The 23,335-nt window shown below is 47.1% G+C and overlaps 2 protein-coding genes across 2 annotated transcripts; one reads left to right on the top strand and one right to left on the bottom strand.

Annotated features, from left to right (window-relative positions):
• The first annotated feature begins 63 nt into the window (after positions 1 to 63).
• Positions 64 to 8,397, top strand: MTO1 (mitochondrial tRNA translation optimization 1). Its single transcript, XM_082050146.1, has 12 exons — positions 64 to 346; positions 460 to 659; positions 1,139 to 1,256; positions 2,306 to 2,595; positions 3,831 to 3,943; positions 4,083 to 4,273; positions 4,399 to 4,529; positions 4,996 to 5,200; positions 5,283 to 5,454; positions 6,162 to 6,280; positions 7,055 to 7,212; positions 7,393 to 8,397. The coding sequence occupies exons 1-12, from the start codon at positions 127 to 129 to the stop codon at positions 7,618 to 7,620; spliced, it is 2,145 nt and encodes a 714-aa protein (XP_081906272.1). The 5' UTR covers positions 64 to 126; the 3' UTR covers positions 7,621 to 8,397.
• A 9,317-nt stretch (positions 8,398 to 17,714) lies between these two features.
• Positions 17,715 to 22,350, bottom strand: EEF1A1 (eukaryotic translation elongation factor 1 alpha 1). The gene is made up of 8 exons (XM_082049104.1): positions 22,204 to 22,350; positions 21,247 to 21,438; positions 20,173 to 20,352; positions 19,742 to 20,038; positions 19,336 to 19,486; positions 18,896 to 19,152; positions 18,431 to 18,665; positions 17,715 to 18,117 (listed from the first exon to the last, which is right to left on the bottom strand). Exons 2-8 carry the CDS (start codon positions 21,388 to 21,390, stop codon positions 17,993 to 17,995), a joined length of 1,389 nt encoding a protein of 462 aa, XP_081905230.1. The 5' UTR covers positions 21,391 to 21,438; positions 22,204 to 22,350; the 3' UTR covers positions 17,715 to 17,992.
• Positions 22,351 to 23,335: the final 985 nt, after the last annotated feature.

Here is a 23,335-nt window from a genome sequence, read left to right as displayed (position 1 = left end):
CCCTCAGGAGCGAACGGCTCCGCCCGCCCCGCCCCCGAGCAGACGGGCCGCGGCAGCGCGCACCCCTCGCTTCCGGTTCCGCCCGCAGGCCGCCGCCCGCTGCCGGGCGGCTTGTCGGGCCCCGTGATGCTGCGCAGCAGCTGGCGCCGCCTGGCGCTACCCCAGGTGCCACCCCCGGCGCCGCGTCTCGGGCACCGCCGGGCGGGCAGCGAGGCCGGGGCGGCGGGGGCACCGCGCTACGAGGTGGTGGTGATCGGTGGGGGCCATGCGGGGACGGAGGCGGCGGCGGCGGCCGCTCGCGGCGGAGCCCGCACGCTGCTGCTCACGCACAGGATCGACACCATCGGTACCGCGGGGTGCCCGGGGCGGGGGGGAGGACCCGCGGGGTCCCCCCGGTGCGGGGAGGCTGCGGGAGCGGTGAGCGGCGGTGGTGAGCGGTGTCCGTGTGTCCCTCCGCAGGGGCCATGTCCTGCAACCCCTCCTTCGGCGGCATCGGGAAGGGGCACCTCATGAGGGAGGTGGACGCCCTGGACGGGCTGTGCGGCCGCGTCTGCGACCGCTCCGGGGTGCACTACAAGGTGCTGAACCGCTGCAAGGGCCCGGCCGTCTGGGGGCTGCGCGCACAGATCGACCGGCGGCTCTACAAGGAGCAGATGCAGGTGAGAGGGGCGGGGCCGCACCCTCCGCGGGGACTCACACAAGCAAACGCGGGTTTATTTCCAGGGATTTTTGTGTTTGTGCGCTGGAGTATTAAGAATGAGTTACTCAGATCTGAAACACTACGATAAGCTATAGAGAATGGTGAGGGGGTGGTTTGGTTTTTAATATTTTCTTGTCAAACGTAGGTACCTTTCTGTTTGGTACTTTAATGGAGTGTAAGCTGTTGGAGCTCAGCATAGTTTAAAAAAATTCTGTAGAATTTTATATACAGGTCAGGTTTCATGATGAAATAGTTTCTTTTGAGGATAAACTGTGTGAATAAAAAGTTCTACTCAGTAGATCAGGACAGTGCAGTCACTGAGGGTCTTCCAGTTGACCTGGTAAGAATGGAAAAGGGTGAGATATTTTCAGTAGGGGTTGAGATTGCCCGCCTGTCACAGAACTTACTAGGTTTTTGCAGTAACTCCTTTCATGACAGAAAGAAATCCTTAACACACCACTGTTGACAGTTCGTGAGGCATCTGTGGAGGATCTGCTCTTGACAGAGCCAGAAACAGACCATCCTGGGAAATGCCGAGTCACAGGAGTCGTGCTGGGTAAGTGCTGGTAACTCGATAGCACTGTCACTTTACACTGAGAGCAGCCTTTGGGTAAACATTTCTGATTCATCAATGAGAAAGCTGAATTAGCCGATAGAAGTGGTTTAGGCTGAATGTGAACTAAACTAGGCTAATGTCTGTAATAATGATGACAAATATACCTGGATTGATGGGATGTTGGCAGGTTATATATGTTTAATTTACTTCAGACTAGCGATACTGAGTGTCACGCTGCATTTTGAGATTTTGTTTGGTAAATGGCGCCTGCTGCCAACGATGTTACTGAGCAGTGGTGTCCTGGTACTAGCAGACTCACGCTTTATTACCCCTTGCTGTTCTAGTTAACAGGCTTTCCAAAATAAAGGCCTGCATTGGAAATTTTCCCAGGAGTGGGTTTTCTGCCACAAAGATGATTAAGGGAGTGGAGCATCTCCTGTATGAGGAAAGGCTGAGGGAGCTGGGTCTCTTTAGCTTGGAGGAGACTGAGGAGTGACCTTATTAATGTTTATAAATATGTAAAGGGTGAGTGTCACGAGGATGGAGCCAGGCTCTTCTCAGTGACAACCAATAATAGGACAAGGGGCAGTGGGTACAAACTGGAACACAGGAGGTTCCATTTAAATATGAGAAGAAATTTCTTCACAGTGAGGGTGACAGAGCACTGGAACAGGCTGCCCAGGGAGGTTGTGGAGTCTCCTACTCTGGAGGCATTAAAAACTCGCCTGGACGCCTTCCTGTGCAACCTCATCTAGGTGTTCCTGCTCCGGCAGGGGGATTGGACTAGGTGATCTTTCGAGGTCCCTTCTAATCCCTAACGTTCTGTGATTCTGTGTTTAGGAGTAGTAAAAATATAGAAATAACTATATGCTCTTTATTGCATTTATTACTATTAGAGCTTTTATTATTGAAATGCTGATTTTGTCAAATAATAAAAGGTGAAGAAACCCTCAGCGAACAGCGTTAGTCTAGTTTTAGACAGAAGCACCAGAGTACCGGGGTTTTGTTGATGCTGAAATATGTGCATCTTGGAAAACTTGCTGTTTCAGGGGATGGGAGCACAGTACATGCTGGGAGCGTTATCCTGACCACCGGGACATTTCTGAGGGGGATGGTCCTCATCGGGCTGGAGATGCACCCTGCTGGGCGGCTGGGGGACCAGCCAGCCATCGGGCTGGCTCAGACACTGGAGAAACTGGGATTTACCATGGGCAGGCTGAAGACTGGAACACCGCCCCGACTTACCAAAGATACGATTGACTTCAGTGGTCTGGAGGAACGTGTGGCTGACAATCCTCCAGTGCCTTTCAGCTTCCTCAGCGAAGCTGTGTGGATCAAGGTGGGATAACACACATCAAATGCACACAGAGCCGGGTGGGGAGCAGTTCTGGGAGTGTCGCGCTCAGAATCAGCCAGGGAGTTGGCAGCTGGGAAAGGAAGCTGGGCTGTGTTCATACTGGGGGTGTTGTGTTTCTCAGGACTCTCAGGGCAAAGAACAAAATTGCTTGTTATTTTCTGAAAGCAATTACCTTTTTCCTCTCACTTCTCAACTTGAGAACCAAACTTTCTTTACTTTCACTCTAGTGCATGAAACGTAATATTGTTAGTAGTATTCTTCACATGCTCATTATGTGGGTGATTTACAAAATACTTCCAGTATTAGACCTGTATTGTGGAGATTTATGATGTGTTGCTTGTTACCTCAGCTCTAGAATAAGATTGAAATGTTGAAATTAGAGATCATTAATAGTTTTGACCCGGAAAGAAAAAGAATAACTATCCACAGAACTCAGAGATGGCATGTTAACTGTAACTTAAAAGCAGAAGAAACTCAATTTTCCAAATAAAACCTTGGAAAATGGCATTCTTACATAATGTAGTTAAAACAGCACAGAATTAAGTATCAGGAGTTAATTTGCCCCAGAGCATATAGGAATATTGCAATAACCTATTATAATCGGGATGGAGGCAAAAGAAATATCCCTTGAAGTCCTTGCTATGTGTAGGAAAGGTTTTAAGGACTTGAGGTGCGAATTATTACCATTGGAATGTTGAGTCCATTGACTCTTTTTCAGAAAAAAAAACTGTAAAATACTTTATATGGTGCTTTTTTTCCAAACCTTGAACTTTCCATATTAATTGAAGGGGTTTGAGTTTTGTTGTTTTTTTTTTTCCCTCGCCGAACTCTTTAATTGGCTGTTAGCTGCAGGGTCAGCACTTCCTCCTCTTCCATCAGAGCTTTGAATTCCTGTGGTTAATTTGAATGCTGTGATATAATGCATTGCTTTAATAGAAATATCCATCCTGTAATTAGGAATGCAGTGTGTAGAATAGAACTTGAATTCTCAACTCCCAAGTTCTGTTCTGTTCTTGATCTGCTTTTGGGCTTGTTGCTCAAGCCCTCCAATTGCTTCTGCTCTGTCTGTAGAGGGGTTGTGACAGCACTACCTGTCTCTCCAGGAAGTGAGAGCTAATTATCGTGGAAAAACCCTTGGAGAGCCTCAAGGAGAGCTGTTCAGTAAGAGTATGGAGTTGTGACTGGATTAACTTAAAGTGAGCTTTGGCTTCTTTCAGCCAGAAGATCAGCTGTCATGTTACTTGACTCGCACTACCCCCAAAGCCCAGCAAATTGTCCTTGATAACCTCCACCTGAACAACCATATAAAGGAGACTACAAGGGGCCCACGGTGAGTATGTGGCATCATGCAAGGCTCTCAGTGGCACGAGCTGACAGACTGTCTGAAACTGTGGGTCTCGCCTGCTTTGCTTCTGGAAAGTTACTTTTTCTCCATGTCAGGTGATGCTCACGGCTATTGACTGTTGCAGGTACTGTCCCTCTTTTGAATCAAAGGTTCTGCGCTTCCCAAACCGAGAACATCAGGTGTGGCTGGAGCCAGAAGGCTTGGAGTCCAATGTCATTTACCCCCAAGGCATGTCGATGACGCTGCCACCTGAGCTCCAGGAGCAGGTGATCAAATCCATCCCAGGCTTGGAAAAAGCCAAGATCTTACAGCCAGGTAAGGGGGTCATATTGGTTACCAGTTAATAACAAGCAGATATTGTTTAGAGCATAGCAAAACAAAAGAAATATGAAACAAAATTAATTATTTGATACAGGGATCTCTTGTGTTGTTTGTCATAGGCTATGGGGTGCAATATGACTTTTTAGACCCCCGTCAATTGACTGCTTCTCTCGAGTCTCGTCTGGTTCAGCGCCTCTTCTTGGCAGGCCAGATAAATGGCACTACAGGTTACGAAGAAGCTGCAGCTCAGGTGTGTGAATCTGATTGTGCATGCACAGCACTTGGAAAGGGATATTGCCTTGGCATCTGCCTTTGATGCACAGTCTTGCTAGGCCCGTCTTGTGCTAATGAGATGTTCTTACTTTTATTGCTCACCTCAATTCCAGACTTGCCAAGATATTTTTACTTTTAGTATCTACAGTTGCTGTTACTGAGATTGTAGTGACTAAGGTAATTGGAAGTACTGTCAAATGTTTCAACATGGAGAAACTGACATTGAAAACATGTGGAAATTGTCTCTAGTCATGTCGGCAGGGGACAAAGAGCCCTTGAGATACTTACAGTATCACAGGAAAGAAACTGTCTAGGTTACTAGCATAGATTATTGCATTTTCCAGGGTACAGTTTGACACACAAGTCTTTGGAGGCAGATGTGCTGATATTTTAGCCATGAAGAAACTGGTAAATGTTTTTTGGTTTGTTTTCTGTCTGCGTAGGGTGTGATTGCTGGGATCAACGCTTGCCTACGGGTTCACGGCAAGCCCCCTTTCGTTATCAGTCGCACCGAAGGCTACATCGGTGTCCTCATCGATGACCTCACCACTCTGGGCACCAACGAGCCGTACCGGATGTTCACCAGCCGCGTGGAGTTCCGCATGTCCCTCCGGCCTGACAACGCCGATGCCAGGCTCACCCACAGAGGTATTTTGTTATGGTGGCTCTTGCAGTGAGAAGCTCTGTCCGGTTGTAGACCTTTGTCTCATACACCATCTGTCTCTTGCAGGTTTTGAAGAAGCTGGGTGTGTGTCACAGCAGCGATACGAACAAGCAGTTAAAATGAAAGCTGCTTTAGAGGATGGAATTGCGATGCTAAAATCCCTTCAGTTCAGCATATCCAAATGGTCCCAGTTATTACCAGAAGTCTCCATCAGTAGCAGTCGAAGGTCGCCGGTCAGGTAAAGGTTACAGCTGAAGCTTTCTGCTCCGACCTACGCTTGCTTTGACACATCTGGCTAGTGGTTTCACAGCATTTGTCTGTTTCTCCTGAAGCCATCAGTACTCCAGGATTCCAGCATTATCACCTTCAGGGGACAGAAATCTGGTGTTTGCCTATAGAATAAGTGCGACATTGGTGATTTTACTATGCTATGTATCCTGGTGCTGACATAGACCCCCAAAGTAAAGGAGTACTCCACTGGCCCAGACACTTTTTGCTGTCTTTACTGAGAGTGTCACCAAATGGTGACAGTTTTGAGTGGTTGCTGCTTTGCTGAAAGCTTGATGAAGCAGCAATTAGTTGATTTCAGGCAGTGTCAGATGGTAGCTGTTCTTGTACACAAAGGCCCTTGCTTCCTTTACCCATCCTTTATCTCACCTTATCTTTTCTGTTGTTCTAAATAAGAGACAAAGGCCTGGCTGACTCTCTGTGAAATGTTCCCCTTGATGCCCTTACCTTGTCCCTTCTTTCTGGCTGTTCATTTCTCATAAAATGCTGAACTGCTCTGGTGTTCACTGTGAGGGGATAGTAGGGAGGTGAGCGTGGCTCTGCAGTTGCTCTGGCTTATGCTGGGATCTTTGCAAGTTTGATCTGGGAACAGCTGTAAAGCTGCTTGACGTGAGTGACTCCTTCCAACCATAAAAACTTAACTATTGTTCTCCACAGCGCCTTTGACATCCTTCAGTATCCAGAGGCCAACATGGAACTTCTGGCAAGGGCTGTCCCTGAGCCCCTGGGAAAGCTTGCTGAATGGAGACAACTGGCAGAGAGACTGAAGATAGAAGGTAGAGTACAGGAGTTAGTGGGATCTGTGTAGGTTTTGTTCAGTAAGGGAAGAGCCAACGCATTCATCCCAGCGTGTTTGATGTTGCTGCCTAGTGAAGTGAAATACTGTTATGGAGGGCGTTGGTCTCTTTTCCAAAGTAACAAGTGATAGGACAAAAGGATATGGCCTCAAGTTGCGCCAGGTGAGGTTTTGATTGGATATTAGGGAAAAAAATTCTTTCCAGAGAGGGTTGTCAGGCATTGGAACAGGCTGCCTGGGGAAGTGGTGGAGTCACCACCCCTGGAGGTGCTTCAAAGGCATTTAGATGAGGTTCTTAGGGATATGGTGCTAGAGTTAGGTTATGGTTGGACTCTATGATCCTGAGGGTTTCTTTCAACTGAAATTATTCTATGATTCTGTCAGAGCATGCACCTTTTACCATAGGCCACAGCCCTACACAAATACCTGTTTTTCACTGGGTGGGGCAATATCAATTATTCATGTTTTCTCCTGTGTTTTTTGTCCTTACCGCTCTGTCAAATAGACCATCCTCTCCTGGGATGAGAGGAAAAGCCAACCCATGTATCTTAATTCCTGTAACAAATTCAAGAGTGTGGCTTCCAAAGTAGTGATGTGAATTAGGATCTTTAGTCTGTGAGGCTAGAAATTTCCTTAGGAGCTTTTGACCATCTCAGTGGAATTGTTCATTCTGCTTTCAAGAATTCCTACAAATGACCTGTTTCACATGAACATCTATATCTGGTCTTCTTGTTTCTCTGATCTTCCATCACAGTCGCTTACGAGTGGTGTGTAGTCAACCAACAGCAGGAAATAGAAGAAGTGCGTCGTGATGAAGCCCTCCGACTGCCAGAGGACATTGATTACTTTGCCATTGATGCATCGCTCTCAACAGAGGTGCGGGAGAAACTGGACTCTAACCGTCCCCAGACGGTAAGATACTGGGCCACAGCAAGGCTGAGGAGAAATGAAATCCCTTCTGTGTCTTCCCAAGGGGCATGGGAGGGTAAGGGCAATCAGGGAAAGGAATACTCACAGGTTTTAATCTCATTTCTCACTAACTCAGGTGTGTCGGTTTGCTCTTGGTTAATTTGTTCCTGTTTCCACATGCAGATTGGTGCAGTCAGCCGCATCCCTGGAATTACACCAGCTGCTATTGTTAATCTGCTAAGATATGTGAAAACCAATCATCAGAAGTCAGAGATGCCAAAAGCGTTACCTCAGACTGGCAGGTATTTACCAGGGAAAATGTACTCAGAGAAAGCAACTTCTGAAAGACAGATTTCAGCAGAGTTTTCTGAAGAGGAGCCAGAGCATACCTTTGTTAAAACACCTTTGTAGAGAAGCGCACCACTCCCACCAGAGAATGCGGCAAGATCACCTGCACTCATGAGCCTCTTCGCAGATAAAACCGATGCTGGCTGGGTACTGTGCAGTTCTGGTTGTGTCCTGTGGCAGTGCCAGTGAGTGTAACAAAGATGACAAATGTGCAAACCTTAAGTAAATGCTCAGGAACTTAAGTACAGCCTGTGGTTTTGCCAATCCAAATGAAAATACTGGAATTGCTCATAAAATTCCACTCTTTTGGAAGATGTCAGATGGTCAAAATCTAAAGCATCTTGGACAGGATGGTGTTTTGCTCATCTGAAACGAGCAAGAAATGTTACCATGCTGAACTCACAGCAGCACAAGAGGGTTTGAGGAGGGAAGTGTGCTTCACTGACTTCAGTACTTGTGTTTATAGCTGTGTAGTGGCCATACGCAGTCTGATGTTTTAGTGTGATGTCAGCCAACATGAGACGCTTGTTTATGAAAATGCGCGCCACACGAATATTTAAGCTTACATAGGAGACCGACTGAATCTAAACACTGTATCCTGGGCTTTTTTTTTCCTCCTTCAAGGTAAATAAAGCTTGAGAGTTCCTGAAGACTTGATTGTGACTTAGCTTGCTTTCTGCGCACCCACTGAGTCCTTGCCCAGTTCAGGCAGTGGTCTCTGGTGATAGTCTCGTCTCTGATGACAGTCTCATTTCTGAATATCCTCAGAACTGACTGTGCGAGCCGGCTTGGGAGCAAGTTTGTTGGAGTCAAATACAGCTATCATTTTGAAATCTGTGATCCTGGACTTTTCCTCTGTCTGTTTCCTCTGGGTGAGCGGTCCCTTTCCTGTCCAGAGGAAGGTGTCAGAGCAAATCCTTTTTCGTTGACAGAGATGCTGTCATGCAGCAGGAGGGTGCGCAGAGCTTACAGTTTTCTTTGGGCTGACCTGAAAACCTCTCCCTGTCACCAGCTATTGGCTGTTGTCACCAGTTTTAGACACACGATCCGTAGGTCACTTCATGTCAGAATGGCTCAGAAAAGCTAACTTGTATCTGCCCTTTTATGTCTGTAACCTACTTTCCTTTCAGATTTGTGGGCTCAAAGAATTACTTCAACTTTGTAAGCCTGAAGTTTAGGGAAAGGAAGGCAACTATGCTTTCCGCAGTATAACTGTGGCTTCAGGTATGGTATTCTTGAAATTCCAGTTACGTGAATCCAAGAAGCCTGTTGAGAGTGGCAGAGCTTCTGATCAAAAAAAGTTTTATGTTTTCTTCACTGCATTATCTTCATATTGTGTTTGGTTTCGATGTACCAATGTCTGTAAAAACTTAGATCTAGTTTTTACAGACAAGGAGGGAAGCGCTACTGGCACCTTCATCCTCACTTTTAAAAGATTGTGCAATCTCAGAACTACATTTCCTAGTTCTAGTCAGCAGACATTTGACAGGAAAACCTTTCTTCCAGTAACGTCTGCTTTGGAAGGCAAGCCCCTCGCACCCTGCTACAAAAGCAAACACACTTCCCCTAGCTTTCTGTGCTAAACTTCCTTCTGTGCTACAAAGGCCTTGGTTCTGACACCAGTGTAAAAGAAAGGGTGATTCTGCTGAGCTGGGCTGCACCAGTATCAAAGGAAGAGCAGGAGTGGGCTTTTGCCTTTCTTCTAGTAATTTAATAATGCACAGCCATGGTGTAAGAGCTAGAAAGGGGGGAGAGAGTTAACTGTGGGAAATTGAAGTCAGAAGTGCATGGATGCATTGCTTTCTATCAGGTCTTCTGTAACAACTGCTCTCTGTATTGCTGCGTGACGTGGGTCTTTGGCCACTGATGAGCTCCCTTGTTAAGACAGGGCGTTCTCTGTTCACACATGTGCGTTAATGATGTCCATATTTGTTGAAGCGGAAAACCTGGCATGTGGACGAGTTGGAGGACTGGCCATTCCTCAGGTATTAGTTTCATGTATATAGGGCTTGTCAAACAGTTCTTGTTCGAGACAACTTTTAACATGAAAAGAAATCATAGCTACAATTAGTTGTACAAGTAGTTTTTCCAAGTAGCAATTGATAGGACAAGAAGAAATGGCCTCAAGTTGCACCAGGGGAGGTTTAGATTGGATATTGGGGAAAATTTCTTCACGGAAAGGGTTGTCAGGCATTGGAACAGGCTGCCCAGGGAAGTGGTGGAGTCACCATCCCTGGAGGTGTTAAAGAGACTCTTAGATGAGGTTCTTAGGGACATGGTTTAGTGCCAGAGTTAGGTTACAGTTGGACTCGATGATCTTGAGGGTTTTTTCTGACCAAAATGATTGTATGATTCTATTAAGAAAGCCAAGCAGAGAAAGGTTAAATAATCTGCTGTAAATAGCACAGGCAGATAGGACATCATGCCATCTGCTTTCTAACTCCACCAGGGATTTGTCACAAGGCCCAAGGTTTGGTTTTTACATGAAGACAAAGTGGGCTCAGACACTCACCAGTCCTGTGGGTCTTACCAAGGCTGACAGAACAGGAGGGGCAGGAGCAGGAGACCCTGCCATTGACATCCACGTCTGCTTGCTTTCATTGGCCGTGCTGTAATGAATCACACTTTGGCCTCTTCTAATCTGTACTGTGACCTGGCAAGCAGGGAGGGTCAGGTGTGTGGCGAGGTTGACCTAAATTGTTGCACACACAAAGGGTCTTTGTGCTCCCTGTTTCCATGTGTGTCTTTTTTTTTTTCCTCCTGCAGTACACAGGCCTGATGATCACCAGTTTTCCCTAAGCCAAATTTCATCAGATCTCTACCATGCTATCTTGTACCAGGTTTTCAGGACAACTGTTGCCTTCCTTTCCTGTTCAGCTTTCATTTTATACAGCGCTTGGACTACCACAGTTCCTTCATCTTTATTTCTGCCTGGAAGATGAGAGCAAGAGAAAAACGGGAAGATATTTTACACCAGGAAACACTGAAAGCTGTGACCACCAACCTTTGATGGTCTCAGCGCTGCTGGAATAGTTGTGATGGTGCAGCAGTTTCTTTGCTTAATGTCTGTCCTTAATCGCCCACTTTGCTGGCCCTTCCAAGTACAGACATGCCTCCTAGTTGAATGTTGCCTTTGCACTTTGGTAAGTAACAATCTTCACTTGCATTCATTTTAGGTGCTATGGGGTTTATTTGGTTTGATGCCTACGTCTCCCAGGTTGTGCTCCTCCACCCAGCGACAAGCATCTCAAGCCCCTTTTAGTGGATGCAGGAGGAATCTGCTGTCCCCTAGGAGCTGCTGTTTCCATCAGTGAGCTGCTCTCTTGTGCTTCCCCCTGGGCCATGGCCTGTGCTGCTCAGATTCCTTCCACGTGTTTGTTTCCATCTCTTCCCATGGCTTTATGGGGCTAGTGAGAAATAATAAGTGTCTTTCCCCTCTTGTGCTCAAAGTTAGTGGTGGCTGGGGCATTCAGCTGGTAGATGGCAGACTTGCTCTGCAATTGCCATCGCAAAAAGGGCAGAGAAAAAGGGCTTGATTCTTGATCTGTTGTTCTAACCACAGGGATGCGTTAGGGAAACAAAATTATGCTTTTGTCTCTTTTCTTTCTAAACTGCTGTCTGGGCTGAACTTTGTATGTGTAACTCAGGAAGGAGAAAGATGTGGCTTCCCATCAGAGGCTTTCTGATTCCATAGTCACCATCATGTAGTCACCAAATGTGTCGTCTGGGTCTTGACCTCTGTGCCAAGGAGCGTGGCCATGGAAAAGCTTGAAGCCTGAAAGCTGGAGGCTGCAACCTCTTCATCTCTTTGCAGATTTGAGATATTTTGACAGCCTGTGATGTCTCCTTGGGGTGCTCAGCTGTGAAGCACAGGCTAGAACATGCCCTCGTTGTCATGTGTGTCCCTGCAGAGCCTGTGTCCCGCTGCTGCCGGAGCAGGCCTGCAGAGCCACCATGAGCGGCTGCAAATGCTCCCGGGGAGCAGCGCGGTTCAGGAAGGGCCGGTGCTGGGGTGGGGATGGGGGCAGATGAAGCGAAGGGTGAAGGTGTTCGTTTCCAGCACCAGCTGCAGCTCCCCGCACAAGCCCCAGGAGGCACGTTTTCAGGCACCACTGGGGACCGATAAGCACGTGCTCTGCTTGTTCCGAGTGACTTAGCGCTTGATGTGGTTGAACTACAGAGCGGGCGTGGAGCCAGGTAGGAAATGCGCTCACTCTGTGCCTCGCAGGGCAGCGAGAGCAGAGCTGACAACAGCCTCGTGACTCATCTCCTCCATTGCAAATTAACGTGGCTCAGCTTGAAAATTGCTGTGTGTGACCAGATGGTGGCTCATGGCACAAGGAGTCACAAGTGTGAAGGCTGGTGTGGCGGCTGCCCCGAGGTTTGGACCCTGTCCCGCCGCACCTCGTGGCACTTTGGCCGGGCGGCCACGGGCTGGGCTGGTGTCACTGTCGCGGGTCAGGCCCGGCTGAGGGCGCTGGGCCCCAGGCACGGGCTGGCAGCGGCTGCACCAGGTGCAGAGCGGTCACGTCACACGCCATCATCTCAGTTTGCTCCTCCACTGTGGCACGGGTGCGGAAGCCCCGGGGATTCACACCCCGAAATGAGTCACAGGAGTTACCCTGGCGAGGATGTGAGTGCGGCAGGGCAGGGCAGAGCTGCTCTGCTCACCATCGGGGTTGCTTCTTCCTTTCCCTGCTCCCTGTGTGCACGTGTACATCCCCTCCTTCTCCGAAGAATTAGACACTGCCATCCATAAAAGCACTTCAGCAGCAGACTACACAATGCTAGTTATTATTACTAGAAGTAACAGTCATGTAGAAGAAAACCTATAATTACATTTAAATTTGTCTACTCTCCTTCCCCCTCCCCACCCTCTCTGGAAAGGCTATTTAAGGGCTTGTTCACACAGAGACAACTCTTCACACCAAACAAGCCTACATTTCTCTCTCTAAAATACCCCTGCCCTGTTAACAGAGCCACAGTCCAGCTTACGAAACTAAATATTTACTAAATACTTAGTAGTAACTAAATATATAATAATAATATTATATAGATAATATTCTGTATAAAGAAAAATTACTAAATATTTAGTCATTTGTGGGTTTTTTTCACCCTGTTTACTAACAAATTAGCTTAGAATTAGCTTAGCTTAGAATTAGCTTAGAATCCAGCTTCAACACAGGAACTGCAGAGATTGAAGAAGTCCGGTCACCGCACTAAGAGTTAGTAGGCACCTTATGTATTTATATCTCTATATGCTATACATATATGTGTACATGTATTTTTGTGTATGTATACACATATATCAAAGAAAAAAAAAAAGGGAGTTTTGCTTAAGATGTGCCCAAGGGGCTGCAGATAAGCAGCATCCGAAACTTTCTTTTAAACTCCAGCCCTACCCACACCAAAGCCTCTCCTGGAGGGGAACGGTGTCTTGCCTTTCCCTCGCTGTGCAGGTTTGGGATGGGCTGCCTAGCCACCCTTCCAGCTGGGGAAACAGCCTCTGCTGTGGCTCTTCCCCTTTGTGCTGAATGATTCAGATTTTATGGGGCTGAAAGGGAAAAGGTGAATGTGCTGCTGGCAGGGCCCAGAGTTGGGTTGAGCTGGCTCTGGTTATTTCCAGTGACTATGTAATACAAAAAGAATAGCGTATTAATCCATGGACTTGTTTTTGTGCTGGGCCTGGGCTGGCAGGTGCCCTTGCAGAAGGATGACCGGGGACATCAACACGCTGAGGGCAAAATGATTGCTACAGCGTCCTCCTTGAAAGCACACGCTGGGCCCATGAGGGATGTTGCACTTAGATACTATTGAGGTTTTGTTCTGTGTTTTTAAAGAAAAGAAGAAGCAAAACCTGCACAAATTCAGAGCTGTTAAGCACAGGCACAGCTCCTCAGCAGCCACCCCTTGTGCACCCCACTGCTGCCCCACTGTCCCCACAACTGCCGGCTGGAGAGCGCCCAGGGGGAAATCACACTCCGATTTATCTCTGCATTACTTCACCCACCAGCTTTTGAGGATATTTGAAATATTTGAAAGGATTAAAGAATTATTGATAGGCAGCCAGAGAAAGCAACGTTAGTTAAAACAAAACAAAACAAACAAAAGGTAGATAGTGATGTAATTGATTTCTAACAGAAATAATCTGAAGGGACCCAAGAGGATTCAGAAAAGGCTAAAAAAACCCCACTGTTTCTGTGTTTTGGAAACCAATATGGTTTTTCTGTCTACAAGGTTTTATTCCTTTGGCTCCTTTGCACCCTGGGTCTCTCTTCTTGGTGCTCTCTTCTTCCTCCTGAAGCGGAGCGGTTTCAGCCTTGCTCTTGGTACACGGTAGGAGTGTCACAGGAGAAACTGTAATTCAGCACAGTGTTATTTTCCATGGTCACAGTTCTGTTTATTTCTTGGTTCAGCTTATGATTTGGCTATTATTGTTTAAGAATTCACAGACAGAAAGTACTATTTTGGTGCAGTCAAACAATATGGAGAATTTGAGGACTTGAAAATAACAGAGATCTGGAATCTCATCAACTTCAAGCTGTTAATGCTGTCATGAATTTGCACTGAAAAGAGAGAAAGAATTCTCCCCACAGAGCTCCCAGCTCCCTCAGCTGGGTCTTTTCCCAGCGCCCTCCCTCGCACACCCATCCAGGGCAGAGCAGTCAGAAAACCCCCGGCTGACTCGCTTGGCCAGCACCGAAGAGACTTAAAAACAAAGCAAGGATCCTATGCACAACCACTTTGGGAACAGGCAAAAATGGTATTTTATGTCTGGAGTTGTGCTTTACAGAGCTGAGAACATGGCAGCAGGGTGCTGCTGGGGACAGGGTGCTGCTCCATCCTCCCAAATCCTCCCCACACCCCCTCTAGGCACTACACAAACATTAAATAATATGAACCAAAACCAGCCGAGCTGTCCTTGTGATCCAGATCAAGCCTACGCTGTTCTTAAAAAGACATTGAACCATTTAGCACCAATGAGGAAAAGGGTACTGCCACACAAAGTTTCGTTTTCTCCACATGGTTTTATTTTCACTAAATCTAAAACTTAAAATATGCGTATAGAGAAATAACCAGTAATTTGTCAAAGTTTATCAATACCTTTCAAAATATATTGAGCCAGCTACAATCAGAATGTGAATTAGTCTTTCATTTGCAGTTTCAGTAAAATTAACTGTTCCAGTTACTAGCCCTGCACAAGCTGGCCTGAAATACAATTTTAAAAACTTGAGGCAGCCGCCTGAGCAGACCCCCTTTTATTCTTTATTCCTGCCTAAAATAATCACCTAGGAAGACACAATTGAGCAAGAAATTACTTGGCTGCAGCTGCTGTGACTGTGCTGCTACGCTTCCCCAGGCAGACAAGGCTCTGCTGTATCCGAGTCCCCAAATACCTCGCCACAAACATTTTTGGCATATTTCTGTGCACTAAAAACCCTCTGGACTCCCAAAGCACGCATCATCAACCGAAAAAGGAAATCACATTTCAATCTCCCAGCTCCCCACTGCCACCTTCGGCAATAAAACTTCAATTAAATACAGTCAGTATCGTAGCCAGTTCTCTGCCTTCAGTGAGCTGCATCACCATGGCAGCGTGCTTTCACACTGCTCTATAAATATCACCAGCACTGTAGGACAGTATGGAAAGAGTTAAGGACAGCTGTAGAAGTTGCTTAAAGAAATAAGCAGTCAGAAGACAAATACAGTTCTCAACTATTAACATTTATTAAAAGTTTGACCAAAGTAGCTTTATTCCCAAGTTTTGTTTACAAAAGTCTAACAGTTTCCCCAGGTAGTCAAAGATTAATAGAAGAACTGAAATGGCATTGCGTTAGTGCACACAAGCAAAAAAGTCTACAATAAAGAAAAAAAACCCTCAGAATTTGTGTAAAATTGATGTTTTAAGTACTTGAAAGCAATTTCTAGTGTCACAGGCAGAGCATTCACAAGCCTGTTTTTACTGTGCGCAATGTGAATCTGTTAGTTGCAATACTGCATTCTCTAGGCTTTATAGCTTTTCCTCCTGCAAAGGCAGAACCACTCTCTACCCCGAACTACACAGCTGACTCTTGCACCTGAAGGGCACTTTTAACCCAAACACCTTCACAGCAGCTTTTCTGATCTACACGGAGCTGATAGGGAGAGAACCGCCCCTGGCAACAGCTGTGCAGGCTGCCCTTGGTCCCTGCCCGCCCTTCAGCTTCTGCTTGGGGCCAGAGACAAACACCTGATGCTATTTCAAACCTTGTTTTTCCTTAAGGCTTCAGTTTGAATCAGTTTCTCATTACAAGCCAATTTTCAAACTGTATTAACACAAGTGCACCCGGCTGGAGACACCACCCTGCAAAAGCAGAGGGATACAGCACAAACAGGCCCCGGCAGCCAAGCCCCTGCTGCCCTTCAGAGGCTCCTCAGGCTTGGTGACAGGAACCTGTGAGTGACAAACACAGAGCTGCACTTAAGACAGTGCCAAAGCCATTTCTCTTTTCATCTACATTGCAGCTTCGCACTGCTGAACCAGTTTGACCAAAGCCTCTTAGGAAAAGAAACAGTGGTTAAACTGAAAAGCACGTGAAGATTTGGCAAGATACTTCAACTTTATTATGGCAACGGTACATCTGCCTCAATTTTAAAGTTACGCACTTCCTGTTGCCCTGGGGATACTAACACACCTTTAGAATTTAAGAATCATGATGAGGTTCCTTTACCAAATTCCATAGTATTCTACAGATAGCTGTGCTCAAGCCCTTGCTTCCACTGCACTCAGTACATCTATACCCTTAACACCGGTGTAGAATGCTCCAAAGTTTTACTGTAGTTAAGACACAGGTGGTGAGCAGAAAAGGAGGAAAGATCCAAACAAAGCAAACAAAGCATGAAAATAATTAACAGCAGTTCAGGATTATCCAAGCAGTACAGATATGAGTTCCTGCAGAGCAAGCACACAGCTGAAGAAGGAAAGGAAAACAAACGAGTGCATATAGCCCTTACAGACAGAAACAACATCCTGGTGCCATGGAACAATAATCCTTCAAAGACACTGAATTCTCATTGAACTTCAGTGGGGATGCTGTGGGGAAATCATGTTAAAGGTTAGAAAAACAGCTGCATCATTATGCAAGCTAGTTCTGATTATCCATTAACTGCTTGTCTCCATTTACATACTCTTTAATTATATTATAGAATCTTCATTTATTACAGCTGGTAGTTCTTACAGCCCAGAATGTTTTACTTGGTTTATTTATCTAGTGATTGTGATCTTTCGGACTAGTTATCCAATTCCACTTCAAACTGACTGTTTAATCTAAATGTTCAACCCATTGTTAAGGAAAACAAGTACACAGTCCCACCACCTTAATTGGTGTCGACATTGTGGCACACATTTATCACATCGGTCCTGAAAACGCACCAGTATGTGTAGACATTCTGAAAATATTTTTGACCCCAAATTCAAAAACCCAAAACCACCAAGCAGGCCAGGTGCAAAACACCATCCCAGTTGGGAAGTCAGTAGAAATACCTGCCTGTTTCTCTCAGTTTTGTTCTTGAAACAGAACTGTGCAAGATGCTGTAATGATGGGTCATTCAAAGATTGCCTGACACATCTCAGTCTTTCTAAATTTGTTTTTGAAATTTAGCTACTGAATGTGTTACTACAAATATTAGAAAACATTTAAATATAGGTGTTTAATCTTGATCCATAGGACGGTTAATCAGTTCCCCAGAAAAAAACGTTTCTGCTAGCAATTAGAAAAATCTGTGTATGAGAGTATGGGAAAACCAACACCTGATTATTTTTTTATGCCTTTGCAAAGTTGGCTTTTTGTTCACGCTATTTTTTCTTCTCAATATAGGGTTCTTAGTTTACTCAATGCATCACAGAATGCACCAAAATGCCATTAACTATAACCTGCTATTTGTGTTAGCTAATCTAGAAACAATCTTTTAAAGAAAGCACCAGGTAAGTTGTTTTTTAAAGGCTTAAATCAGTTAAAAACAAACCTGCAGATTAACTTTGCTCTACTCTTCAGAAATTACAAATTTGAATTTGCAACTCTGAACATACTCAAGTAACATTCATCCTCTCTGATCCCACCAGGACTGTATGTAGGTTTTTCTATAAACTCAGCATTAACCCAAAGAACACAGAGACATAGCATTGAACTTTGTTTTAATGGTCTCAAATTCTGTGACAGATTTTTTGGTCAAGTTTCCATTTTAAAAAATTTATCGGTTTTAAAGACTAATAACTTAAACTGCCACGAAACAAATGGTCCACAAACATTCCTTTCCTTCTGAAGCTTTTACGATGCATTGTAATCATTAACCAGTCTTTTACTATTAAACTTAAATGGCCAATTGAGACAAACAGTTCTGAGACCGTTCTTCCACCACTGGTTAAGACTGAGGTGGCAGCTGATGTACAGAATTTTCATTTAGCCTTCTGGGCCTTCTGGGCAGACTTTGTGACCTTGCCAGCTCCACCAGCCTTCTTGTCAACTGCCTTGATGACACCAACAGCAACTGTCTGCCTCATGTCACGCACAGCAAAACGACCTGAAAACAAAAACAGGTTTTATGACTTTTGTCTAGGGCTACGGACCCACAGCATTATCTGCACAGCAGCAACATGCAGCTTGGGCTAAGTGGGCAAATACCACTTCAGGACAGTGAAACTGCATGGGACTGAACAGCGATTCCTCATTATCTAGAGAGCAGCCCTGTACTGCTGAAGGTTTGGTTCCACTAAGAAGCTTCTTTTTGAAGTCGCAACTTGTAATATATTTCACGGAACACATTACATCCCAATACCAGCAACCAAGGGGCTTTTTCCAGAGACCAGGATTAACATGCTTTTGGGATGTCTTACCCAGAGGAGGATAATCAGAGAAGCTCTCAACACACATGGGCTTGCCAGGGATCATATCAACAATGGCAGCATCTCCAGATTTCAGGAATTTGGGGCCATCTTCCAGCTTCTTGCCAGAACGACGATCGATCTTCTCTTTCAGCTCAGCGAATTTGCATGCAATGTGAGCAGTATGGCAATCCAGCACAGGGGCATAACCAGCGCTAATTTGGCCAGGGTGGTTCAGGATAATAACCTAGAAAACCAGGAAAGCAAAGTTAACACCAGGATAATTTTGAATACTAATGTATCTTATAAAGCCAGGGCTTTATATGATTTGCTTCACACAAACATTTCTTAAAATACTTTATAGCTTATAGCTTAGTCACTTTATAGCTTAGTCTACTAGTAAAAAAAGAACAAGACTCTAGGATTTCACCATCTAGAGCTGTATTTCAGAAGTCTTCAAACAGCTGTAAAAATTACCTGTGCAGTGAAGCCAGCAGCTTCCATGGGGGGATCATTCTTGCTGTCACCAGCAACATTGCCACGACGAACATCTTTCACAGACACGTTCTTGACATTGAAGCCAACGTTATCACCAGGCAGAGCTTCGCTCAGGGCTTCATGGTGCATCTCAACAGATTTTACTTCAGTTGTAACGTTGACAGGAGCAAATGTAACCACCATGCCTGGCTTAAGAACACCAGTTTCCACACGGCCAACTGGTACAGTACCAATGCCTGCAAAAGAGGAGCAATATTAGTAATTCAGCTCAGTGAGTGCACACCCTTACAGAAGAAAATACTTGAGATAACTACTCCACATTTTCCACTTGAAAAGCACCTTTCAGGGACAGCCAACTGCACTTCTGTCCCATACATTCGTTGCTGCTGGCAAGTGAGAAGCACTATGAAAACACATACCGCCAATTTTGTAGACATCTTGAAGAGGCAGACGCAGAGGTTTGTCAGTTGGGCGAGTTGGTGGCAGGATACAGTCCAGAGCTTCAAGGAGGGTGGTTCCACTGGCATTGCCATCCTTTCGGGTAACCTTCCATCCCTTGAACCAGGGCATCTGTAACAGAAAAAAACCCAGGCATTAAGTGTCTGTCAATTTTAATAACACAAGGCCAGGAAAGACCAAGTCATGTACCTTAATGTTACCTCAGTATACTACTGCAGACTAAGATTTTGTGAAGTGCTGGGATTTGGTTTTTGACCTCAGCACTTCCAAACGTTACTATTAAAAAATATGTGCATTTTACCATTGTATAACTTCGCAATAATCCTCCTAGTTTCATTTCTTAAAATCACCAAATGTCAAACCTACATTAGTGCTAGGCTCCAGCATGTTGTCTCCGTTCCAACCAGAAATTGGCACAAATGCTACAGTGTCTGGGTTGTAGCCAATTTTCTTGATGTAAGTGCTGACTTCTTTGACAATCTCTTCGTATCTCTTCTGGCTGTAAGGTGGCTCGGTGGAATCCATCTTATTAACACCAACAATCAGCTGTTTCACACCCAGGGTGTAGGCCAGAAGGGCATGCTCACGGGTCTGCCCGTTCTTGGAAATACCAGCCTCGAACTCACCAACACCAGCAGCAACAATCAGGACAGCACAATCAGCCTTTGAAAAGAAAGGAAAAAAAAAAACACCCAACTCATTATGATGCTTGCACATGTGTCAGGCTATTAGGGGAACCTCCCCAACCAAGGAATAACCTGCCTGAACTCCCCAAATCCTTAGTTTTATTTACAAACCTGAGAAGTTCCAGTAATCATGTTCTTAATGAAGTCTCTGTGTCCAGGAGCATCAATGATGGTGACGTAGTATTTGCTTGTTTCAAATTTCCACAGGGAAATATCAATAGTAATACCACGCTCACGTTCAGCTTTCAGCTTGTCCAAGACCCAGGCATATTTGAAGGAGCCTTTGCCCATCTATGGATTAAAAAGAAAGAAAAAAACAAACAATACAAAAAGGAGAAAAAGCAAACGTGTTTAAGAACTATATTTGCATTTACTTCAGAAAGATCACACACTGGCTAAAGAGCAAAATCTAAGAATAGTAAGTGGTTTGATACTGAAAAATGTTGCCCCTTGTAAAACAAGCAACAAGATACATTTGGCACTACTAGTGAGAGATGCCAACTGTTTTCCGTTATTTAACCTGTTGACAGCTTGGCCCTCCTGACAGCTTGCTAATTGCACTAACACATCATTACCTCCTACTATCAAGTGTCCTCTACAAATTTAAGTTCCCTCTCAAATGCAATCCCTGCGATAACCAACGGTTTAACTGCCATTCCGCCTAACACTCACTATATTTCATTCTGCTATGTGCTTTGAAGACGCATGGTCATTACACAGAAAAAGTATGATCAGTAATACTTACTATAGGTTCAAACACCAAAATCCAGACCTTTCTTACTTTGAGAAGTAAACCTTACCACAGCATCTTCTTGAAGTTCATCCTCAACTACATGTATGCAAAGACTAAAGCTCAGAACTCAAACTATGATTTTAGGTATAATTATGTAGATACAGCTTTTGACTACCCTTCCTTTCCTTTATTCTATATGCCACCATTTAAGCTCTGCCAACTAATATAACTGCGGATTTAACACTTTAGGACTTGCTTGACTACCAGGACAACCGCAACCTAACTGCCACCCTGTGGCCACAGAACACTCACACACTTGTTCAGCCACTGGGACAGCTGCAACCAAACTGCCTCCCTGCGGCCATGAAACAGCTTGCAACTTAGTTTTTCAACTGAATCTTTATTGATCGCCACACCGCCCAGATTTTGCTGGATGTCACAGGCCCACATACCTCAGCAGCTTCCTTCTCGAACTTCTCGATGGTCCTCTTGTCGATGCCACCGCATTTGTAGATGAGGTGGCCGGTGGTGGTGGACTTGCCAGAATCGACGTGGCCGATGACGACGATGTTGATGTGGGTCTTCTCCTTTCCCATTTCGGATGTTAGTCAAGTTCTTTTCTTTCGGCAAAAGAGAATCGACACCTGGAAGTGCCCCAGGAAAACACCGGTTACAGCTCCGGTGCGAACGCCCCGCCCGGCGCCGCCGGCGGGGACCGGCCCACGGGCCACAGGCGGCCATGGCGGCCCCGCGTGCTGTGAGGACGGCTCGGGTAGGCCCGGCCGGCCCCAGGCCCCAGCCCCGCCCCGCCAGGGGAGGGAGGGAGGGAGGGGCGGGCGCCCGCCGGGGGGCCCCGCGGAGCGCCTCTCGCGTCGCCCCCTCCACGCGCCGCCACCGGGGTCGAGTTACCCCCGGCGGCCGAGGCGCGGGGCGGCGGGCCCGGCGGGCAGCGCGGAGGGCGGGGCCGGCCCGCTCCTTTGTGTGACTCACCCCGCCCGGGCCGCCGCGTCCTCCATTTTGTGGAGCTGGCGGCGGGCAGGAAAGGCGAGCGGCCATTTTTTTACTCGTGCCCCATCCTCCCCTCCCCCACCGCGGCCCATGGGCCCCACCACCGCGCACCGCGCGCCCCAGCCCCACCGCCACCCGCGCGGCGGTTGGGAACGGCCGTGCGCCTCGGGCCGGCACGGTTACCCCGCTCCCAGGGGTGGATCGAGGGGGGCGATGCGTCGCCATCTCCCCGGCGTGCGCTCCCTCTACGCCGACGCCAGCGCCCCTCGCTACCCCTGCCCCCACCCCCAGCGCACCCTTCCGCGTCGGCGGCCACACCCGGTCACCGCACCCGCCGGGCCCCCTGTGCGCACGGGCCCTGCCCCCCCCCGCCCGGCCTGCCCCACGCGGCCGCGCCTCACCTGCGAGGCGCCGGCAAACCCGTAGCGAAAAAGACCGACGGCGTGATCACCGCCCCTTATATACCCTGCGTAGGGGCGGGGCCTAAGGGACACGTCACCACTCCCGGCGGCCCCGAGGCCCCGCCCCCGCAGCCGCACCCGGGCGGGCAAAGGGCGCTCCCGGGCCCCGAGCGGGGCGGTTGCGGCACCAGCGGAGCCATTCCCAGCTCGAGGGGCCCCTGCGGTCACTGCCGGCAGCGGCGCCGCCGGATCCTCTGTCCCTCCGGGCTCGCCGTGTGCCGGGGCAGCAGCGCGGGCGGGGCGGTGCCGGCGGAGCGGGGGGAGGGGAGCGCTGCGCCCTTCCAGCCGCGGATCGAAAGCGACCAGGCCGAGCCGGCGGGTGGAGCCGCCTCCTCCGAGAACGGCGTAGCGGGAGCCCCGAGCGCTCGGTCAATGCCCGGCACGGCCCCTCCTGTGGAACCGGGGCCACAGCGGAGCCCACGGGCGAGAGGGAGCGGCCCACGTTGCACCACGGCCCGGTCCGGGGGGTGCGGCAGCCAGAGAGCGTCCGTGGGGAAAAGCCCTGGGCAAATTAGTTGTATCTCTTATTCAGGACACAAAAGAACTTAATCAATGAGATTAGACACGTTCAGTTAGTTACGCTGACTCGCCTACCTTTGTTACTTGTTTAAGAGTACGGAACGCAAGAGCCCCCCCAGCTCACCATGTTGCAAATCTCCAAAAACAGCTGGGAGGGAAGTGGAATTTTAGGAAGCTTATTACACAGGAATAAAGAAAAGCATCTTTGGCTTAAAAAAAAATCCTTATACAATTAGAGAACACAAGTTGACTCCGCTCAAAAAACTTTGGCACAAAAATACAAATCAAGGTGGACAGACCTTGAGCAAAGATGCATCTGAAGTGCAAAGGTATTTAAAAGAATCAAGCATTTAGGATATGTGACTTCTGTGTAAGAAAGCCAAACTGCAAGATGTGCCCCCATTCCATGTTTTCATATGAGAAAACTGGCAGCCCTAACAAATTGTTATTGAAATCATGCTGGTGAGGAGCCACGAAACAGCTCACAGCATCAGAAATGAAAGCCCTCGTGATTCTAATGGGTTGTTCTCTGGTTTACTCACTCCTAACCAAT

This window comes from Streptopelia decaocto (assembly GCF_964273445.1).
Source record: "Streptopelia decaocto genome assembly, chromosome: 3".
NCBI classification, from domain to species: Eukaryota; Metazoa; Chordata; class Aves; order Columbiformes; family Columbidae; genus Streptopelia; species Streptopelia decaocto.
This window is presented reverse-complemented; position numbering and strand designations above follow the sequence as displayed.